General features: G+C 49.8%; 1 protein-coding gene across 8 annotated transcripts in view; it reads left to right on the forward strand.

The window, feature by feature from the left end:
• Nucleotides 1-22800, forward strand: part of SPTAN1 (spectrin alpha, non-erythrocytic 1) — a 514843-nt gene that overhangs the window by 230373 nt on the left and 261670 nt on the right. For all 8 annotated transcript variants that reach the window (XM_069609174.1, XM_069609169.1, XM_069609172.1 and 5 more), the window contains 3 exons: nt 5917-5952; nt 7031-7078; nt 8266-8357. In XM_069609174.1, coding sequence (XP_069465275.1) covers nt 5917-5952; nt 7031-7078; nt 8266-8357 — 176 coding nt within the window. The remainder of the gene's footprint in view (nt 1-5916; nt 5953-7030; nt 7079-8265; nt 8358-22800) is intronic.

The following is a 22800-nucleotide window of genomic DNA, read 5'->3' on the forward strand; positions in this document are numbered from 1 at the left end:
AGCTGTAGACCTGAACAAATGAAATCAGTCAATACAAGTAACCAAGTAACACTTAGACTCTCAAGGCTTCAGTTATGTTTATTTACACACAAGTTTTAGTGAAGCATTCTTTAAAAAGGCAATTGTTTGTAGCAGTCAAGCAAACTTTGCAGAAGTCCATACAGTTGGTGAATAATCTTTGGGTATGCTAATGCAGTTCTCTTACACTTTGAAGTTACTTCAATAACAAGGATAGTATTGCATTTATATTAAACCCCAATATACTTTTTAGACTCTTGGTTTCAGGAAGGACGGGTTAAGGAAATGGAAAGGTTAGAACATTTCTTATAACAGGAAGACAGTTTGAATCCTCTAATGAAATCTAGGTATGCTTTTCCCAGCAGCGAAAGTGTTCAACGAATTACAACCTGTGGGGAGGTGAGGGGGGGCAAGCAATACCAAAGTCAATGGATTTAGAAGGGTGCCTTTGGGGAGCCAGGATAGCCAAAGTCAATTGGACAAAGTCAGATAGTCCAAAAAGATGCACTTTTCAAGTGAGTAAGCACGATTTAGGACAATAAGTTAAGTACCCAAAGCCCCCAAAGTACCCTCTTGTTTGAAGGTGGTCCAGCTGGATTCTGTCTTGCTACAGCCAAGCAGATTTTTTCCTGGGCCTCAGTCGTGTGGATAAGAGGGAGGACGACTGGCGGGCTCATGCGGCAATACTCGGAGGGAGGGGGGGACTTACACAGCCACCGATCATCTTCGATTCATCCCCCTTGGTCCTGGACTCTGGTGAGGGATTTCCTGCTTCTGGAGTGTCCTTAGGAGGCTCCTGGAGCTTTTTGGCGGATTCGTTCCGCGAACACTTTGCTTTCGATAATGGACACTCGGTCCCTGGCATTGGCCTTCTGCATTACTGGAGAGGCACAGCAAGTCGGGGATTGCGCCAAAGTGGAGTTTGTCACGGGGCTAGTTGGTCCCACCAGCCCAAGGGGAGGAGATGTTCTGTCCGGAGCATCTCTGTCGATGCGAAAAAGGAGGTAAGCACAGCAGCAGGGCTTCACCGGCACTTTGAGGTCCAGGAGGTTGCAGCGGGCTTCTCTTCACGATTTCTTCTTCAGGTGTTTCTTCCAGTGATACTCTGCCTGTAGTGCCAAGAACCTTGCCTTTTAAGCTTGTTCATTCATTCACAGCCCTAGGCTGTCAATCACACAGCAGGGTGGCTGTTCTTCCCGGACAGCCAGCCAATCAACACTGGTTTCATTCAGGCACACCTATAGACAAAGGACAGGGGAGTTTAGGGACCCTCACTCACTTCCTGTCCTTCCAGACACACTCGAGCCGGTATGCAGTGATAAAATCGCGGCCAAAATGTACCCTGTACAAAAAATCGCAGCAATAATGCTGTGGTTTGGCCCATTAAAGGTGTACCCCATTACACCATTTAAGGGGAGCTGGGGTTGCGGGGGTGCTCCCGCTCCCCCAAAATGGTATAACGGGTCTGGGGGTTGCATGGGTGTCCCCTGCATCCTTTACATGGATTGCGGCGGCAAAACCACTGCCTTTTTGCCACGTTATTTTGTGTCCACTGCCATTTTTCCCGCGATTTTAACACATGGAACCCTGGAGCCAGAGGCGGACTTCACAAAGGGCTGAAACCTGTCTCATATTAGAGTAAAAGCCCAGAAAGGCCTCAAAAATAGAAAATGGCGAAAAAAGACGGGAGCCATTTTGTCAAAATGGACACCCATGGTTGCTGTACTGCAGGTGATGGTTCAGCATGCGGTAAAAAAACACATTGGTAGTAAAAAGTAAACCACTGTTACCAGCCATTTAAAGTAGTGAGGGTAACAAAAAATGTTACATGAGAAAGTGGGATATGGGGCTGCTAGGTAACCCCCCCCCCCCCCCCCCCCCCAGCACTCCACATAAACTGGTGTGTGCTGGACTTACAAAGAGAAAAGGTAATAACAATTTCACTTTACTATTCTGGTGAACAGTAGTTTACCCAAGAAAAGGTATTTAAACATTAATAGAAATCCAAGGGACCTCTCAGTGACACTGCAGTGAGGGTGATGTGTGTCACTATACAAAAAGCAGATGCTTATGGAGTTTGTCAGACTCCAAAAACGGTGAAAACACAAAATCCTAGTCTGGGAGGAGGAAGGGGGTGGTTGTGGTGGGACACATGAGGGAGTGAGAAAAAGGTCCCACTCACTCAGGAGTTAGAATTAAAAAGTCCTAAGTCCTGCCAAAGAGCTGGGGGGGGTCTCTTAAGGTGGGAGGAAATTAGAACAGAAATTAACATTCTCCCTAACAGATACAAGCCAAGGTATAACCTTATTAAGAAGAGCAATCAGCCGTTCACGGCGAGTGAAGCCCATAACACATTCAGAATGGCATTCAGCTAATCTGGGGCAGTAAAATCAGGTTAGGTATACTTTTAGAATCCAATCAGTATTTCAAGGGAAGTAGACCCTGTAGTCCTGCAGTGACACTCAATTACACATCACTTAATCAACCAACCCTGTTACAAGTACACAGCTTGCAACATTACTTTCTAGACCAAAGTTCATAGCTAGTAAAACAACTAATTTACTTTCTGGAGGGGGCCTCAAGCTACTCAATGATAAGTATGATCATTCAATAACTATCTTAGAATGCACTAAGCAATTCAGGGAAAGCACAACCTAGTGTTACAAGTTTACAAGAGCAGCAGCTAGTTTAAGATAAAGACCCATATATTTTTAAGAGTAGCTACCAGCAACTGAAATACAAGTATTAACTCTAAGACTGTTTTAGATCTGTATAAAGCAGATCGGGGAAAGCAAAACCCAGTTACACTTTAAGAAGAACACAGCTATCCAAGGTATGTAAACCCTATTGGTAAGCTTTTACACTCATCCAGTTAAGAATAATACAACCGTACCAATACTATTACTTTTGAAGTGACTACTCGCTCCCACGATTGTTACAGTAAAATGATAGTGATGACAGTTCCACTGTTTAACCTAGTAGTGGTTTGCTCCGACACTTGTTACAGTAAAATGACTTCAGGAGCATCCAGCTACTTAAAGTTAAGTATAAACCCTAAGACTGTTTTAGATCTGTATAAAGCAGACTAGGAAAGCAAAGCACAATGGTACACTTTAAGAAAGACGCAATGTATGGTAGGTAAACCCTATTTGTAAGCTTTTACACACATTCAGTTGAGAAGAAAAAAACAGTACAAATACTTAATACTTTTCAGAAGGGGAAAACGCCATTCAAAGCAAGTAAGATAACTTGTATACTTTTTAGGGGGGCAGAATGCAACTCAAAGGTAAGTATAAACTTAAGGACACTTAGTAACTTATCCTATTACAGAGATACAGTTACCACACATTTATTTTCAAGACAGAATCCTTATCTTATAAAGTCCTTCCCTAGTCTATATCATGAGTTTTCTCAGAGGCAGAAGAGGAACCCTAGTTGTCTAGGTGTCAGCTGTAGGCAGGTCAGGATAGGGTTCAGATGCAGGAAAGTCTAGTTCCAAAGATCTTCTTAAACAAGTATTGGCTTCAGAGTTACTTAAAGTCTTCAGGGACTTCACAGAAGGCTTCCTACATGCGTTCCTGGGCAAGTGGTATGGGCAAACTCCCAACCACACATCACCCACTCGGCCTCAAAGGATTCACACAAGACTTAAGTATTAACCAAGCCCACACAGTACCTTAGGAGAAAAGAGCTTCTGGGTGGATCCCTTCAGGATGCAGCAGCACTAGACCCGGTCCCTGGATTCTTGTTCTGGAGACTAAAGAACTGGACATTGGATGGAAACTTGCAGCAGCAGTCGTCGGGAGGCTTCCAGCAAAGGGTTTTTTCATGGATTCTCGCGACTGTGGATTTGGCGCCCTTTTGATGAACGAATATCGCCTGTTGGGTTCTCTACACTAATCTGGTTGTGCACTCTGGTGAGGTGACTTCAAGGATTCAAATCGAGTCTCTGGAGGTGCAGCAGGAGTCCACCAAAGTTTCAGACAGATTCAGTCTTTGGAAGAACATGCACCGTGCACTTGTTCGAGGTCCCAGGGTATTTGCGGTTTGCAGCCCAGCAAGATCACAGCATGTTGTGGGATGGCTCAAAATGCAGGTCTCCTTGAGTCTAGTGGATCTCAAAACCCTCTGGGTAGGAGTCGTTGCATTCTGCACCCCCAGGTCGATTGGAAGGAAGGGTTGCATCAGGCTCCGGTTACACAGCAGGCTCTCCGGTCGCTGAAAATCGCTACAGACGTCTTCATCTTCCTCTTCGGATTCAGCTCCAATGGTCGACTTGTCAGCAGCTTCCAGGTTCGAAGTATTTATCAGGAACTACAACACAATTTCTGCACTTTCTCCCTACAGTTAACAGTAAGGGGCGATCTGGCTGTTCAATCAGGACATCCAGCCCACCAGTGGGAACTGGTTCCTTTCAGGCAAGGTGAAGGACAAAGGGCTGCAGTTTTTGTCCTTGTCCCTCGTTTTCTGCCTTCTCAGACCCTATGTAGACTAGGCGTGACATACAAAGGATTTCTGCTGAAAACACTACTTCCACCAAGACTGTTCCCGCCTAGAATGGCAGGGGAAGACCTGATAGGATATATGATATGATATGGCATTTATAACACGCCTATACACAAGTGTTTCAATGCGCGACGAGGTAAGGGAGGGGGAACGGGGAAGACGGACAACGATCCTACTAGGCCAGGTGTCATTCAGATCGCGCAAGTGCATGGGAGGGAGAAGTGGGAAAGTGCAGGGGGTGAGGGGAGGGGACAGTGCAGTACATAAATAGAATAAATAACAGTAAGTATGGCCAGCAGGTGTAAGTGCAGGTGTAAGTGCAGATAACAGGTGTCAAGTGCTGGTAGTGGGACTGTAGGGATACAGAAACAGTCCCCAAGTGCAGGGGTTGCCAGGAAGGCAGTGCAGGTGTGCGACTGGCAGGGGAGGGGACCAGGACCCGAGAACAGAATGTGGCCAGGTAACCAGTGCAGTTTCAGTTTCGGTCAGAAAGTCAGCGGGGGAAAGGAGGAGAAAAAGCAGAAGCAAAGAGGAAGGTTTTGAGGTGCTTCCGGAACCGGAGATGGTTCTCCTCAAGTTGCAGGGAGGCTGTTCCAGAGGGAGGCCCCAGCCGAGGAAAGAGATCTACCACCAACTCGTTGCCTGGATCTACCATCCCCTCCTTGTACAGCATGGGGTTAGGTGGAATACTTGGTGGATGAACACACCTCAGAAACAACAAGCAAATGAGAAATGGCGAAAAAGGAAGGCGCCCACCATTCTAGCAGAATGGTGACCCTCCAGTGCATTACCGTGGCTGATTTGACAGCCTGCAGGTAATAAAACTAAAAAGTCACTAAGGTAAAACCACTTCCACCAGCCATTCAAGGAAACTTGCAATTGTAACAAAGGGTTACAAGGTAAGTAAGAATACATTGCATCTCCCCAGCACTCCACATAAGGTGGGGTGTGCTGGCTCACTATATAAAATGTAAAGGGGATGAGATGAAAATCCCTCTGTGCCCCTTGAACCGTATTGCACCCAAGTACATGAAAGAGAAATGAACATGGAAGCCCAAAGTGGCAACCCAGGCTAAGCCCAACCATTGCACACTATGGAGAGACATAAAAAGGCCACCCATAAAGAGTAAGACTAGGTGAGAGAGGAAAAGATTCCCCTTCACCTAGGGACAAGGGAAAATGATCAATAAAGTCCAAGCAAAAGGTTCTGGGGTTGACACAGGTCAGGAAGATTTATCTCAAATATGAAAATCTTACCCAACAGTAGGAGAGTCAGACCCCGCACCATGGAAAGATTTGCTAAAGTACAGTGCGTTATTTTGCATCACACACATTCTGTTCTCTTAATTGAACCATGATCTGACCTTGTTTATTTCCTGCTTTTTCGTACAGGATGAAATGGATTCCAAGCCAGCCTCTCCCTGGAAGGTGAGGACCGCAGCATCTCTCCTTCTCCACTCAACCTTCGTGCACTGTCCATTTGTCTGAAGGAAGGGGGGCTTTTGTACTTTCTCTACCCCCACACGCTTGCTGCACCTTTGCTCGATAAGGAAGCTGGAATAGGAACCTCTGCCTCGCACACATCCCCCCCCCCCTCCCACACTCTTGCTCACTAGTGTGAGGCAAGAATTCCACTCCTTCTGATGACGTGACTGACATAGCTGGGAAACCTGCAATCAAGGAGCTATGATCTGGGCCTAGCCCCAGTGGCTCAAGTAGGGGATTTGTGCTGAGGAAGAAGGCATCTGACAAGGGTGCACTCCTCACCAGTATCTCCTTCTCAGTCCTCTCCCATATTACTCGCTGTTCTCACACTACAGGTTTCTTCCCTCACGCAGTAATCATTTTCACTCCTTTCCCTTACCATTCAGTAAGTCCCTTGTTGCACACCTCATCCCCATTGTGCCATGTCTCTGCACCCTCCTACTAAACCCTCACCTGGTCAAGCACCCTCTTGATAATCATCTCTTGGGGACGACGGAAGGGGCTTGGCCTCAGGATTGCAATGCCTCTGTCACCTCCTACTGTACCCTCACCCTCTTGATAATCATCTCTTGGGGAAGGTGAGAGGGGCTTGGCCTCAGGATTGCCATGCCTCTGTCACCTCCTACTGAACCCTCATCCCTTGGGACGGCAGGATAGGCTTGGCCTCAGGATTGCAATGCCGCTGTCCCCTCCTACTGAACCCTCGCCCTCTCCCTCTTGATAATCCGAGGAGGGGCGTGGCCTCAGGATTGCTGTGCTTCTGAAGACTGCAGGTTGGGTTTGTGAAGTTCATCTTAGCCCAGGCCAAAGAGCCCACGTTGGAGGCGGCTAGTTGTGATGCTTGCATGAAAGGGAAAGGTCGTATCATCTTTGAGTGGCTGATTCTGCTGATGTACACTTGTTTGCATGGTCCCCAGTTGTGCGCACTGGCTTGGGGCATGTGCCTTGGCCAGGGTGGCTGGTGGATGCTAGAGCCTGCTTCACTGCGCCCGATTCTTAATCCATTCCTTTTCCTTTGCAGTCTGTCCGTATGGCTGTGCACTCTGTGGCCACCTTCAACTCCATCAAGGTAGGGATTGCTTCATTGCGTTCTGGGTATAATGTGCGCCTAGTGGGTGGGTGGGGTCTGCTCAGGTAGGTCTTGGAGGGGCAGCAAATGCATCTAATTTCATATGCTAGTAAGGCACCAGGTACCTGCTAATTTTTTCCAAAAGCTGCTGCTACTCGTACACTCCTTGTCCTAGTAGGAATTCAAAGAATAGTGAGACCGAGATGGATGGGTATACTTTTGTGCATTCATTCTAGTTCTCTTATCTAGGTGTGCTCAGACGTCCTGCACATCTGCAAAGCATTGCTCTTTTTCCACTTAATGTTGGTTCCGCTAGCATCACTCTAAAGCTCCCTAGTTGACTAATTCAGGGGTACGGACCTTAGCAAGGTATGCCAGGTATTTTGACGACAAGCTCTGGTAATGAGTTGATAGCAAATCAATAAGCAAATCAGGCTTGTCATCTTGGGCACAAAACAAATCTTTGTGCGCCCTCCCTCTAGTTTTACTCCAAGATGTGATTGATTTAGTGAAATGCATGTTCTCAAGCAACTTGCAAAACCATAGGCCATTATGTTGTAAATGGAGTAGAAAAGGAGGGTGGGTTACAGGTCACTCCTAGGCAGGAGCCGTGACCTAGGGCCTTGGTAGTGCAGGGTGGGGTTACATGTCACTGGCTCCTTACTCCTGGGCAGGAGGCGTGGGCTAGGGCCTTGGTAGTGCAGGGTGGGGTTATATGTCACTGGCTCCTCACTCCTGGCCAGGAGGCGTGGGCTAGGGCCTTGGTAGTGCAGGGTGGGGTTACATGTCACTGTCTCCTCCTGGGCAGGAGGCGTGGGTGTAGTGCAGGGTGGGATTGCATGTCACAGGCTCCTCACTCCTGGGCAGGAGCCATGGACTAGTGGCTTGGTAGTACAGCGTGGGGTTGCATGACGGGCTCCTCACTCCTGGGCAGGAGCTGTGGGCTTGTGGCTTGTTTGAGACCGCACAGGTGGTTTTGTGGTCCTCGTTTCGAGATGGGATTTTATTGATGGAGTTTCCGAAAGGCAGCTGTAGTAGTAATGGGGTCACCGGTTCATCGCTGCAGTTGGTGGGAGTTGAGGTCTGCATGTTTAGTAATCACAACCCATCCACTCCCCTTTCCGACACCCGACTTTCCATGGGATTTAGATTTCTGGAATCTTCCTTTCTCTCCCCTCTCATGGCAGGAGCTGAATGAACGGTGGAGGGCCCTGCAGCTGCTCGCTGAGGAGAGGAGTCAACTTCTGGGCAGTGCACACGAGGTGCAAAGATTTCACAGGTGAGGTGCTCTTGTATTGAGCAGTAAATCTTAGGCATGCCTATTTACTTCTTGGCCTATGTTAGGAGGGTTTTTCAAAGTCTGGAAAAGCCAACTGAAGGATAGAAAGCTTTCTTACAACCCCACTTGAGCAAAGCAACTCAGATAAGTAGTCCTGACCAAGCAGCAGGGCTGAACCAAGGAGGAAGAGGGCACCTGTTATGCAGTATAGTTACCACTTACCAGAACAGGCAAGTAAAAGACGAACATAGATAAGTTATAAGAATACCAACCTATTATTATAGCTCTACACTAAGGCACACTTTAGATATTATACGGTAGGTAACAGTACTTGGGAACACTGATATAGCTCGCAAGCTATTTGGCTCTTGCTTCAAGCCTGCCCCAGTCAGGATGGCTTAGTACCATCAGCTGCCTTGAGCTGCATGTTGCTCCCCAGGCCCAGGGCTACAGTACAAACCTACATATGGAAACGCTTCATGGTCATGGATCATTCATAATGTGGTGCGTTGTGTACCCTCTCCTGGTTTCCCAGTGCCATCTCCTGCCTACTGGGTGATGCCCGACTCCTACTTTTAATTTCGTGCCCTGCAGATGGGCCACTGTCAAGGGGTTACATGCCACTTTAATTTACTTTGGTATGAAACACATATATTTAATGCAATCTTTTAAAGTACGGAGCAAGTGGTGTTCTCACGGGTACGCCCAACACCATATACTGACTAGTCCAGCCCTACTCTAACCCAAGTCTCTGTGTTGTTTAGGTGTCCCAAAAGGTTCCAGAGGAGAGTAACCAGGAGGGCACACTCAATTAGTGCAGGTACAGTACCAAGGTTCAGTTAGTTCAGGGCAATTGCAACAATGCAAAGATGAGCAGTTATGGTTGCAAAAGGCAAAGTAAAAGGGGCACAGTAACGTGATGTGTGCAGTTTAAAAATAACAAGAATTCCACTAAGGGAGGCAGGGTCTCCCAGCACTGATGGTCTTGGAGACAGGGTTTGTTGGGCAAGATTAGATGTAGTAGCCCTGGGGGAGACTACACCAGCCTTGTCCTCTTGGCAATAGATACCCAACTATTGGTATAGGCCTGTATTACACAAGTTGGTTGAGTGACTGAGCAGCCAGACCTATCTCAAGAGGGGTTATTGTGAGCAGTAGAGGTGCAACATAGAGATTCACAGTTAAAGGAATCTGTTGGGTAGAATTTTCAGTTTAGTGCTAAATTCCTCCCGCCTTAGAGACCCCCAGCTCTTTTGCTGGACTTTGTACTTGTAATTCTGTGTTTTCTGTGTTTCTTTTGACTTTGGATTCTGACAACCTCCATAGGCATCATCTTTGCATTGTCACACACCGCATTCAGTGCAGTGGCACAGGGAAGTCTCTTATAATTCCCAAAGGTCTAAATACCTTCTCTTGGTGAAACTGTTTCCAAGAGCAGTGAAGTGAAATTGACTTTACTTACATTTTGTAACTTTTTAGACCCAGAACACACTATCTTACCATGGGGTTCTGCAGGGGTTACTTGGTATCCCCTTTGTCTAGTTTCTCATGTAACATTTTTGTTACCCGTTCTACAATTAATGGCTGGTGGCAGTGGTTAACTTTTTACTACCAGTACCATTGTGTGTTTTTACCACAGGCTGCAATTGCAGCTGAAGTAAGATACCCATGGGTGCCCATTTTGTCAAACTGACCCCGGTCTTCTTTTTTTCGCCATTTCTTGTTGGCAAGGTCCTCCTTCAGATGTACTCTGCGCGCCAAACCAGGATTGGTCCCTTTGTTCTTTTTGTCTTTGGTGGGATTCACTGGTGATTAATGTGAGCTGTAGAGTAGCACAATGAATTTAGTAAATACAGGTATCCCAGTAAACTCACACACACTTAGTTATAGTATTAATATGTTTCTCTGGCATGGATTCACATGCTCATGAATATTCCCCGTCAGGCTGTGAATCCTCAGTACAAGAAAAAATAGTTTTTCGTTTCTAAACTGTCTTTCTCCTATAAACCAATCACTGATCTCTGGGTCATACTGCCCTCTACCTAAGCCCCTCCTCTGGCAGCCATCTTCAGATTTTTACCGCGCGTTCAAGCGGTGGGAGTCCTTGTGATTAGCTCTCAAGCTTTTTACTGTGTTTTGCGCTTTTTCTTAGTTTACTCTATTTTTCCAGTCAATCGAGCCTCAAGCTCCATCGATCCATCATCCGACTAACGGGTACCCGTTTTTCTGACCTTTCTACGCCCCACAAGGGCGATTTGTCATAGAGTACTCTTCTTGGAGGATTCCAGAAGATTCTTGAGGCCTACGCCGCCTGGACATGGCTGAAGATAAAGGAGACTCGACGCCTCTGTTCAGGATTTGCCCTGGATGCCGCCTACAGAACATGTTCCTGGACGATGGGCATTTCCTGTGCCTCTACTGCCTGCATTCCGACCAAACGCACGTGGAGGAGGCCTGTGTGTTCTACAAGGATATGGTCCCCCGCTCCATGAAGGACCGCCGTAAGCGGCTCACCGAATGGCTCCAGACAAAGGCCCCCGCTACAGGTGAGTCCCGGCAGCATGCCTCACCCAGCCACAAGAAGAAATCTGAGCAGTCTTGTAAGACCTTTGAGGGCGCTCCGGCAACGGGGGCCCAACATAAGGCAAAGCACTGCGAGTCCGAGGGCACCGGGAGCGCTGTTGAGACGGGCTCCTCGGCGGCCAGGTCGGGCGCAGCATCTGTCACCTTTGACCACAAGCCAACGGTCCGGTTCGGCGAATAAGAGTACGTTGGGTCACCGGGGTAAACTTCTGGAGAAATCCCAGTCCACTCCGACGGAAGGCCCCAAGCGCGGCCAAGGTTGTGAAAGCCCAGATTCACCCAGCGAACTTCCATTGAAGCAGTGGGTGGCGTCCCTAGCGAAGGCCGCTGAAGGGGGAGAGATTTCCTGGCTGCCAGGAGGGAATCTTCTTTTCTGCCTGTAGAGAAGACACTGGTGAAGACTATGCCGGTCATCTCCCTGAAACAGTCTTCCCCTGACCGAGAAGGGGGGGGGGCACGGTAGTCCGTAGTCCTGCAGGGCCCGGATATCTCCGACGAGGAGGAGCTTTCTGCTCTTAAGACTGTATTGGATAAGAAGTTTGTCGACGTCAGGTTCTAAAGGAGGGACCCCAACGAGGCGGATGTGGAGAGTGACGAAGAAACCGATGAGGAGAAGCAGGGCGTTGGATCCGGAGGACATTACGCCACTGTCGCTTCCAATGCAGCCACCGCAGCAGCCTCGCTGCCACCAGCAGACATTTCGGTGGACATTCTTCAGGCCTTGCACACCTTGTGCTCAGATTCGGTCAAGGATGCACCTGTCGCAGGCGGGAAACCCTGCGGCACCTGGGCCATCAGGAGAACCCCCGACCAAGAAGAGGAGAGTTCATCCTCCACCTCCTTGCCATCCATCGCCACCCTCCCCTCCACCGAGGGACGATACAGAACCGGATACGGCGATGACAGGCACAGACGGCGACGGCGGAGTGTATCTCCCATCCCCACCGCCCAGAGGCTCTCTGCCCGAGATTGGCTCTTTCCATGCCATGATCTCTAGGGCCTTGAAACTGTTCCAACTAGCTCCCGAGGAAAAGAAGGCTTCCTGTACCAGCACTTGGGACGATGGACTGTCCCTTATGAAGAACCCGTCCTCGGCCCTGGCGAAGAGGGACCGGTACGAGAAAAAGTACAGGGTGCTGGACTCTGCACCCAAGTGCTTGAGGTCCCAGCCTTCAACGGATTCGTTGGTCGCGGCGGCTAGGAAGAAGTCTGGGATCGTCTGCGTCAACGATCCCGCCCCCACCCCCCCGGACAGCGAGGGAAAGAAACTAGACGCCATGGGACGAGTCATCTCGTCGACTGCGACGACCATAAAGGCGGCCAATGCCCTCGCCATTGTGGCTCGTTACGACGGGGAGCTCTGGTTCAAGATCGCTCCCCTCCTGGATTTCCTTCCCGACGACAAGAGAGCGGAAGCGCTGGAGATCCTGCAGGAAGGCAAGGTGGCATCGGACCATGCTGACACGGGATTACGCCAGTTGGGCAACAGCGTTGCCTTCATCTGCGGGGTTGGCTGAGGGCCACTAACTTCCGCCAGGATGTACAGTCGAGGGTGTTGAACATGCTCTTCGGGGACAATTTATTCAGAAAGACTGTGGACAAGTCTCTCCAGGCCATCAAGGTGGATACAGAGACGGCTCGTGCTTTGGGCACGCTTCAACAGCTCCGGAGGAAAGTCCCAAGGTTTCTCAAAGGTTTCGGTGGCAACTCTTCATCCTATCGGCAACCGTCCCGCTCTTTGGCCCAGGAAGCCTACAGGGGTCGCAACAAGTCCGCAGGAGGTCGCAGTCGTTGCCAAGGTCCCCGGGGTGGCACCTCCACGGAAAAGCAAGATTGAACCGGCCGTGACGTTGGGCCCCTACCCGCACACCCCGGTGGGATGCCAGTTGGCGAACGTGCTGGACGCCCTGGCCAACGGACACACCCTGGAATTCCAACGAAAGTGTCCACGCATTCCACCAGTGGCCAGGCAGGAAAACCATGCCCCTCAGCTTCTACTGGAGGTGAGGGCCATGTTGAAGAAGGGCACGATAGAACTCGTCCCAAAGAGGCTCCGGAGTGTACTCTCGGTACTTCCTCGTCAGGAAGAAGACTGGCGGTTGGAGGGCTATCCTGGACTTCCGCCGCCTCAACAAGTACATCAAGTCCCAGAAGTTTTGGATGGTCACACGTCAGCACGTGCTAGGACAGCTAGAAGAGGGGGATTTTCTATCGTCCTGGAGGATGCCTATTTTCACATCCCCATTCACAAGTGGCATCACAAGTTTTTTTTGCTTCGTGGTTCAAGGGCAGCATTACCAATTCAAGGCCCTTCCCTTTGGATTGAAGTCGGCGCCAAGGGTTTTCACCAAGTGCCAGGCGCCAGTGGCGGCACGGCTGCACCTACAAGGGATTCACGTCTACCCCTACTTGGGATTCACGTCTACCCCTACTTGGACGATCGGCTCATCTGAGTGAAATCGAGGGAGATCGCAGTCGAGCACACAGCGAAGACCGTCCAACTACTCACAGAGCTGGGGATCTGGGTAAACTATGCAAAGTCCTGCTTGGTGCCATCGCAAGACGCGCTGTTTCTGGGGTCTCGGCTCAACACGTCGGAGGATAGGATAAAGGTCATCCTGGGCAAGGTGCAACGGCTGTTGACCCTGAAGATCGCAAGGGTGAGGTCCATCAAGTCTCTTCTCGGCATGTCATCATGCATATACCTCGTCCATCTGTGCAGGCTGCGGATGCGGCTACTGCAGGAGTTCCTCGATGCCCGTTGGATTCAGGTATCTGGAAGCTTCGAGGACAAGAATCACCCTCGACGTGACCTATCCGATGAGCGATTCGGTGGTGTGGTGTCCGCATCTGTCAGCGGGCTCCGACTTCCAGACCCCACCTCATCAGGAGACGGTTACAATGGAAGTCTACACGCAAGAGGCCTGTGGCTACCAGAGGAGAAGTCGTTGCACATCAATTTTCTGGAACTACGGTCAGTGTTTTGGGCCCTCAAGTCCTTCCTTCCGTCCCTCAAGGGCAAGGTGGTACGGATCTTCACAGACAACACCACCACAATGTTCTACATCCGGAAGCAGGGGGCACCAGATCCCCAGAGCTCTCCAAAGAGGCGCAGGGCCTATGGCACTGGGCCCGTCGCCCAGGGGAGGTTCCTCGTCCCGTTTCATCTGGCAGGAGTGAAGAACACAGTTGCAGATTCTCTCAGCAGCGCTCTTACCACGAGTTGGAGCTTTGGCAGGATCAAGTGGATCTTCTGTTCCGACGATGGGGCAATCCCCAGATCGATCTGTTTGCGATGGCGACTAAAACCAAGTGCAGGAGGTTTGCCAGCAGGTTTCCCCAGCCGGGAGCATGGGGGACGCTTTCTCATTCTACTGGGACGGCCTGTTGTTCCCCCTGTTGCCATTGTTTCTTCGACCTGTCGGTCAACTCCGACAGTCCCGGTGCAGGATAATCTTTGTCGCACTGGCGTGGCAGAGGCTAATATGGTACCCGGACCTTCTGGACTTGTCAGCGTCCCCTCCAGTCAAGCTTCCGGCGGCCGCAGATCTCGCCAGAGAAGGGGGTGTGATTCTGCACCACGACCCAGGGTCGCTGAACTTGCAGGCCTGGCTCCTGCAGAGCTGGAGTTCAGTGGATACAATCTCCCGGCGGATTGCAAGGAAGTGCTTGCCAAGGCCAGGGCTTAATCTACCCTGAAATGCTACGGACATAAGTGGAAGAGGTTTGCCATCTGGTGCCATGCACAGAAACTCGCTTCTCTACGGATTACAGCTCCACAGGTGTTGACGTATTTGCTGTTGCTGGCCAAAGCAGGGTTGGCTCATGCTTCGATCAAGGTCCATCTGGTGGCTATCTCCCGCTACACCAGAGCTCCAGGATGGTCGTCATTGGGGTCGCACTGTCTGGTCAAGGAGTTCATCAAAGGACTTTTCCATTCGTTCCCGCCAGTGAAGGCTCCGGCATGGGAACTCAATGTGGTTCTGACTAGACTCATGGGTCCTCCATTAGATCCTATGCATTCAGCACCGCTGAAGTTTGTATCGTGGAAGACCGCGTTCCTCCTGGCCATCACCTCTGCACGACGAGTGAGAGCGATCCAGGCCCTGTCACCTTACTTGATTTTTTACGACACAAGGGTAGGTGCTGAGGACGCACCCCTCCTTCATGCCCAAGGTGCCGTCAGACTTTCATCTCAACAAGCCCTTGGTGTTACCTGTGTTATTTTTTCCGACGCCTTCAACAGCGGCTGAAAGAGCTTTGCACTCGCTGGATGTGGCTAGAGCGCTGAAGTTCTATGTGGACCGCACAAAGAGTTTCCGGAAGACGTTGCAACATTTTGTAAACTTTGACCCTGTGCATACTGTGAAGGCCCTCTCCAAAGCTTCCATTTCCAGGTGGCTCTCCAGCTGCATCACTCACTGTCATCAGTTGGCCAACCGACTGTTCCCTGGCCGTCCAAGAGCCCATTCGGCCAGAGCAATCGCTGCTACTATGGCGTTTGTCTGGTGTACCCCTGCTGGACATCTGCAGGGCTGCTATGTGGAGGTCGACTCACACCAACTATCCACCTAGGGGTTAGCGGCGCGGGAAAGGCAGAGGCCCCAACTCCAGGGGAGCCACAGCCTTCAGTCAGAAATGACCTACGGATCCAGGTCCCCTCCCATGTCACCCCGGTCGGGGGGAGCTTAACATCTTTCCTTTCAGCATGGGAGGGGATTACGTCAGACCAGTGGGTTCTAAAAATGGTCCCCCACGGGTACTGTGTGGAATTCGCCTGACCACCACAATTCAGACCACCAAGAGCACGACGCCTGATGCCAGACCATCTGCGAATACTAATACAAGAAGTAGAGGCACTTCTGGGAAAGGATGCCATAGAAGCCGTCCCTATTCTTCAGGTAAACAAGGGTATTTATTCAGTGTACATCCTTGTACCCAAAAAGGACCACCATGCGCCCTGTATTAGACTTGCATCCAGCGAACAAATTTGTCAAACCTCAAAAGTTTTGTATGGTAACCCTGCAGGAAGTAATCCCACTGAAACGGGGGGATTACATGGCAACTTTGGACATGAAAGATGCATACTTCCATATTTCAATGTTGCCAGCCCACGGAAAATATCTAAGGTTCATGAGAGAGGACAGGCACTATCAATTCAAGGTACTCCCCTTCGGCATTGCCTCTGCACCAAAGGTGTTTATGAAGGTCCTGGCAGTAGCAGCAGCATACCTTTGCAGACTATCCGTCCCTGTTTACCCTTACCTCAACGACTGGCTCATAACAGGGACTCTTATGAAACGTGCTTAGTGAATACTCAGAAGACAATAGACCTCCTGTTCAGTCTGGGATTCTCCATCAACGAGAAGAAATCCAGCCTAGACCCCAGCCAAGTCAAGCAATTTCTAGGGGCTCTGATTAGGACAAAGGACGGCCTAGTCTTCCCCTCCAACAGGGTTCAGAACATGCTTTCTCAGGTTCCTACATGTGTAGCCAGTCAGGAAGTGACAGTACGCAAGGCCATGCGCTTGCTAGGTATGATGGCGTCATGCATTTATTTAGTTCCCCACGCACGGCTGCGCATGCGTCCCATGCAAGGGTGGCTCAACAACCAATGGTGTCAGGCCAGCAGACAATGAGAGGATCTGGTAATTGTCTTGCCAGCCCTCGTTCTCTCTCTGCAGTGGTGGTCGAGGGAAAACCTCTTGAAGGGAAAGACCTTCACCACTCCTGCAGTAGAAGCCACTCTCACGACAGACTCATCTCTCATGGGGTGGGGGGCTCACTTGCTTCAGCAGACAGCGCATGGAGTGTGGTCCCCACAAGTAGCATCCAATCATATAAATCTGTTAGAGCTGCTAGCGGTATTCAAAGCACTGAAGGCCTTTCAGACACAGCTACAGGGGAAGACAGTCCTGGTCCTGACGGACAGCACCACATCCATGTATTACCTAAACAAACAAGGGGACACACTCTACAGGGCTATCCATGCTGTCCCAGAACATTTGGATGTTGGCTCTTAGACACAAGATGTTTCTACTGTCACAACATGTTCCAGGAGAACTCAATCTTCTAGCGGACGTGCTCAGCAGACATTTCCCACTGCCCGTAGAATACGAATGGCCTCTACACAAAGACATCGTCTCCAATGTCTTCGCAGAATGGGGCTTCCCAGGGATCGACCTGTTCGCAACTCAGGAGAATGCCCCATGGCAAGATTACGCCTCCAGGTACTCCCAGAACCGCTCCAAGGGCAACGAACTCTGGATAACATGGTCAGGGAAATTTGTCTGCTGCTACCCCCCACCTCCCAACTCTCCAACTCAACAAGATAGTGCACAAGATGCACCAGGAACCAGTTACCATGATCTTGGTGGCCCCCCTGTGGGGCCGCTAATTCTGGTTCACTCATCTGATGGCAATGTCTTCCCCCACCCCCACCCCCCCCGTGAAACTACCCTGCCCGTACAACATGTTGTCTCCGCACAGGGGGGAGACCCTACACCCATGCCCGCAAACTCTGAACTTAGCTGTCTGGCTCCTGAGGTCATAGAGTTTGGACACCTTCAACTCCCTCAGAGATGCATGGACATACTCAGGGAGGCTAGAAAACCTAACACTCGTTATTGCTATTCCAGTAAGTGGAAACGCTTTGTCATCTGGTGTAAGACCAATTGTGTAAATGCCATTGACTGCTCGCCTACCCACATTGTGTTGTACCTAACTAATTTATTAGACTCGGTTTGGTTTTTAATTCCCTGAAGGTTCATCTAGCTGCTCTATCAGCCTACGCTACGTCACAACAGAAAGTGTTGTGGTGGAAAATACTGGTTATTAAGGCTTTTATTTATGGAAGGGGTTAAAAGAATTCACCCCCCCCCCCCATATTTCTAACCCAGCTCCCGGATGGGCTCTAAATGTGGTTTTAACCAGACTCATGGGGTCTCCCTTTGAGCCAATGTATAAAGCAAGTCTAAAAGACCTTACTTATGAAACGGCCTTCCTAGAGGCTATCACTTCTATTAGAAGGTTTAGCGAACTACAGGCCCTTTCAGTTCTAGACCCCTTTGTAACAGTCCACAGGGATAAGGTGGTCTGCACACTCATCCAAGATTTGCGCCTAAATTCAATTCAAAGTTCCATATGAACCAATCAATTGAACTACCCACTTTCTTCCAGAATCCCACTAGCATGGCCGAAAGAAGCCTACACGCACCAGATGTGCACAGGACAGTCATGTTTTACCTGGAAAGAACAAAACCACTGAAGAAGACAAACCAGTTTTTTGTTTCAGTGGCGGCTGGTAGAGAAGGGGATCCTGTCTCTAAATCAGCTATCGCAAGGTGGATTGTCAAATGCATCACACTGTTTCTCTCTAGCTAAGAGAGAACTGGCCTTCAAGCCTAGAGCACACACTACTTGGGGCACTGGGGCTTCCATAGCATTCATTGCAAATGTTCCCCTTGAGTCCTTTTGCAAAGCTGCAACCTGGAGTTCTGTACACACCTTTACAAAACACTATTGCCTAGACACTCATTCTAGATCCGATTCTCAGGTGGGTCAAGCAGTATTAAGACCTCTTTTCACTACTGTTCCTTCTCATAACCCAATTCCATGTACTGCTCGCTGGTCTATGCACAAGCTGTGATTCTCAGCAGATTAACAAGCATCAGAAGACATGCATTCATTACTCACCGTAATATTATTTCTGATGATTGTATCTGCTTAGATTCACATGCACCTCCCTGCCTCCCCGCTCGGGTGGAAGGATCATAGACGTCGTACTACTTTCTCTCTTTATGTACTCACTCACAATAGCCTTGGTCTCCCTCATGGCAGAAAAAATACAATCGGAGGGACCTCAGCGCGTGAGGGATTTTGGGTACACTACACGATGGGGATAGTGTTACAGACGCGCCTATTCCGACGTCCCCTTTCGGTCCCCGAAAGATGAGATGCAATACTCTGCGGTTACCTATGGATGTCGGACCATATGCACAGCATGTGAATCTAAGCAGATACAATCATCAGAAATGCTATTACGGTGAGTAATGAATGTCATATATAAACACACCTCCCCGCCATACTCTCCACTCAATATAATGATATGGTATCTGGTCAGTAATCCCCCCCCCCCCCCCTTAAAACCCTGTTTTTTCATAATGTTTGTCGTGCCTTAAACATGTGTACACCTAGTCTTGGTATACATGGGCTTTTGATGGACAGGAAACAGCTGCTCAGTCCCTTTGTGTGCTCTGCCAGAGCTAGCCTCGGGGATGCAATGCCTGTAGTCTAGTTTTAGCACAGGCGGCATTGCTTTTGGCACAGAACTCTTCACCATGTTCTGAGAAAAAAAACAAATGACAATTTCACAGTCTTACAAATGTTTTCAGCTAAATAGTTATTTGCACCTTATATTTAAATACTATTTTCATTCATTGGCTGGCCGTGCCTGTGTGAAGCTTTCTCAGTGCTATAGTGCTTAGAGAAGACTTGCCTAATGGTAAAGCGCTTGAGGGGTGCCTTTTATACAGTTCTCTCCCATTCATTCCAGCCTAGCTGTCAGTCACCCAGCAAGGTGGCTGTCCTTGCCGGACAGTCAGCCTGCCAATCACCACAGAGTGCATTTGTGTCTCCTAGGAGACTAAGCACAGGGAGTTTCGGGCACCTCCCTCACTTCCTGCCTACCCCAGACACCCTGGAGCCAGGCTTGACTCTTGAAATCCTGGCAAAGCGAACAATGGGACCAAACCTGGGTGGCGGCGGAGAGTAAGTCTCAAGAAGGACCTTTCCACAAAGAAATGGCGAAAAAAGACAACCGGGGCCATTTTGACAAAAATGGCACCCTTGGGTGCTTTACTGTAGCTGTGAATGCTGCCCGCGTTAAAGGCACACCATGGTAGTTAAAACGAAACCACTGCCACCAGCCATTCAGTGCGAAAAGGGTAGCAGAAAATGTTTTACATGAAAAGCTAGACAAAGGGGATACTAGGTAACCCCTCCAGCACCCTATTGTAAGATAGTGTGTGCTGGGTCTAGAAAGTTACAATGCCAAGTAAAGTCAATTGCACTTCACTGCTCTTGGAAACAGTAGTTTATCCAAGAGAAGGTATTTAAACCTTTGGGAAATCTGAAAGACTTCCTGTGCCACTGCACTGAAAGTGCTGTGTGACACAATGCAAAAAGATGCCTATGGAGTTTGTCGGACTCCACAACCAAAAGAAACCGTGTGCAAAATTACATTAAAATACATGATAGAGTGGGAAAAAGGGTCACACACTCTCCAGGTAAAAAATAAATCGAGTCCTCAAAATCCAGCAAAGTTGCTGGGGGTCTCTTAAGGTGGAGGGAATTGGCACATTTCTGAGAATTCTCCCTAACAGGGTCACCCTCAGGTGGACCTCTTTGCCTCCTGGGGTAGCAGGAAGTGCCAACTGTTCGCCTCCTGGCAGGATCAGGCCCGGGCTCCCTGGGCGATGCCTTTCAGATCAGATGGGAACGAATGACAGCATATGCCTTTCCACCCACTCCCCTGATTCACAGGGTGATATGCAAGATCAAGGAGTCTCGCCGACTCCTCAGCATCATCCTGATAGCTCCATGGTGGCCGGCCAGGCCAATGTTTTTTGGAGCTGCTCAGCCTCTCGGAGAGGCCTCCCATTCGCCTGCCGACGAGCCCAGCACATCTTCTGGGACAGCAGGGGGGCAGGGTCATCCACCCTGCACCACAGAAATTAGCCCTCAGTGTGGTTCCTGAACAGGTAACGCTAGGACATTTCAGCCTCTCTAAAGCTAATCTAGAGATCATACAGGGCGCCAGGAGAAAATCTACAATGGCCCAGTATAAGCAGGTGGACCAGGATCTGCCACTGGGCAGATAAGGGCATTAACCCTCTGGCATGTTCGGTGGACGACATGCTCTTTTTCGGGGCATCTCCACCATTCAGGCGTGCAGGTGGATACTTGCTGCACTTACCTGGCAGCCATTGGGGCTTACAGAAACTCCTCGGAGGAGAGCTTTTCCTCCTCCAACCCAATTGTCAAACATTTGACGTGTTTCGCCAGGCTCTACCCACCCATCAAGAAGCCACACACTGTGTGGGACCTCAACAGTGTCTTGGGTGCCCTGGCGCACAAACCATTCGAACCAATGGCGTCCGGAGACATCAGGCTTGTCACCATTGCGGTCATGCTAGTCGGCCTCGCTTCGGCTTGTAGAATCAGTGAAATTGAGGCGCTGGTCGCTTCGGAGCTATACAGTATGTTCCACAAGGACAAGGTAGACCTGCAGACGCACCCAACATTCCTTCCTAAGGTGCGTTCCGCATTCCATCTGAACGAGGAAATTGAGCTGCCCACGTTTTCTGCTGAGCCCAAAGAACAAGGTGCAGAGTTCTGCATTGCCTGGATGTCGGGTATGTACTGAAATTCTACTTGGACAGGACAAAGAGCTTCCGCAAGTCGGATGCTCTATTCATCACCTTTGGAGGTTCAAGACCGGGGTATCGGGCATCCAAGGCCTCCATAGCCTGGTGGATGGTCTCGGCCATCAAAGAAGCCTACAAGGGACAGCATAAGCCACCGCCGGCCAATATGAATACCCACGCGGTCAGAGCCAAGGCAACACCCATCGCTTTCCAGCAGCATGTCACCTGGCAAGTTGTTAGCAGGGAGGCCACATGGGCCACCCCTTCGGCTTTCTGCAAGCACTACTGTTTGGATGGCGGCTCCAGATCAGATGCGGCTTTCGGACAGGTGGTTCTTAGGAACTTGTTTGCTTAAGGAGGGTCTCCTCTTCACCCTAGGGCTACATTCAGTTGTAATCGCCCATGCACCAGCCCCCCCCCTAATAAAACTGGTATCATTAGGTAATGTTAATTCTATTGTTGACGCGTCTATGGGGACTGAGGTGTGGCAGCGGAGTCAGGGCAGCGCATGTTCCCAGGGCTGCACGCCTCTAAATTTAAAGGGCAGGAAGGTTTTTGCTGGTGAAAAGGGTTCTGTCTCCGTCCCGCGCGAGGGATGCCCATGCAGTATGGAGGAAAGGGGACTAAGGACTAAGAGTACGTGTCATGACCCTTACCCTTGGCCCTCGCTGGCAAGTCAGCCTTCCAGTTAGGGCCAGGTCAAAGGCTCATAACCATCATGAAGACCAACATTAGAATGGGACTATTTACTTGGGACTATTTAACTTGGTTGGGGGGGGGTTCAGCCAACATGGAGGCGCACACATAGCTCAATTACAAGGAACTGAGCTATGTGGTCTAGTCTTTTGGGGGTGGCAGGCCTGGGACTATTTTACCTGGACTACTTTACCTGACACTATTTAAACCACACCCAAACAGCAGAACACGCTTCGCGTTATTCTGCTGTGGGCAGCGTAACGCTCCGTGTCCAGTTCTTTCATGACAGCTTACCTGAAACAAAGGACCTGCAGAGAGAGAAAGAACACTACGAAACTTACCTGCAACAGTATCCTGTCTTCAATCCATCGCAGACTTCAGTTCCACTCACCTGAAGGTACGAACTCCATCATCCGGCACTGCATGCATCCTGGAATACCATAACCGAAAGAGGAGAAAAAAAGACAGCATTAGTAAGCGTTTCCTCCCGAATGAAGAAAGCCACACAATTCTTACCTGGTAGTCATCCCCTGGTCAGTATCATCGCTGGAACATTACTGCGCTCGGCGAGGAACATCGCAACCTGCAAGGAGAGAAAAGACACAGGTTAGCAATATAAAAGGCGAAACAGCGCTGCGCATCGCGTATTACTCACCGGACAGCATCGCGCACACCGCGCTTTCGCCTACCGGGCCATGCTCATCTTCAAACTGCATGACAACACCAAAATACCTTTC

The sequence above is a fragment of the Ambystoma mexicanum genome, chromosome 8, assembly GCF_040938575.1.
Source record: "Ambystoma mexicanum isolate Mex_15411 chromosome 8, UKY_AmexF1_1, whole genome shotgun sequence".
NCBI classification, from domain to species: domain Eukaryota; kingdom Metazoa; phylum Chordata; class Amphibia; order Caudata; family Ambystomatidae; genus Ambystoma; species Ambystoma mexicanum.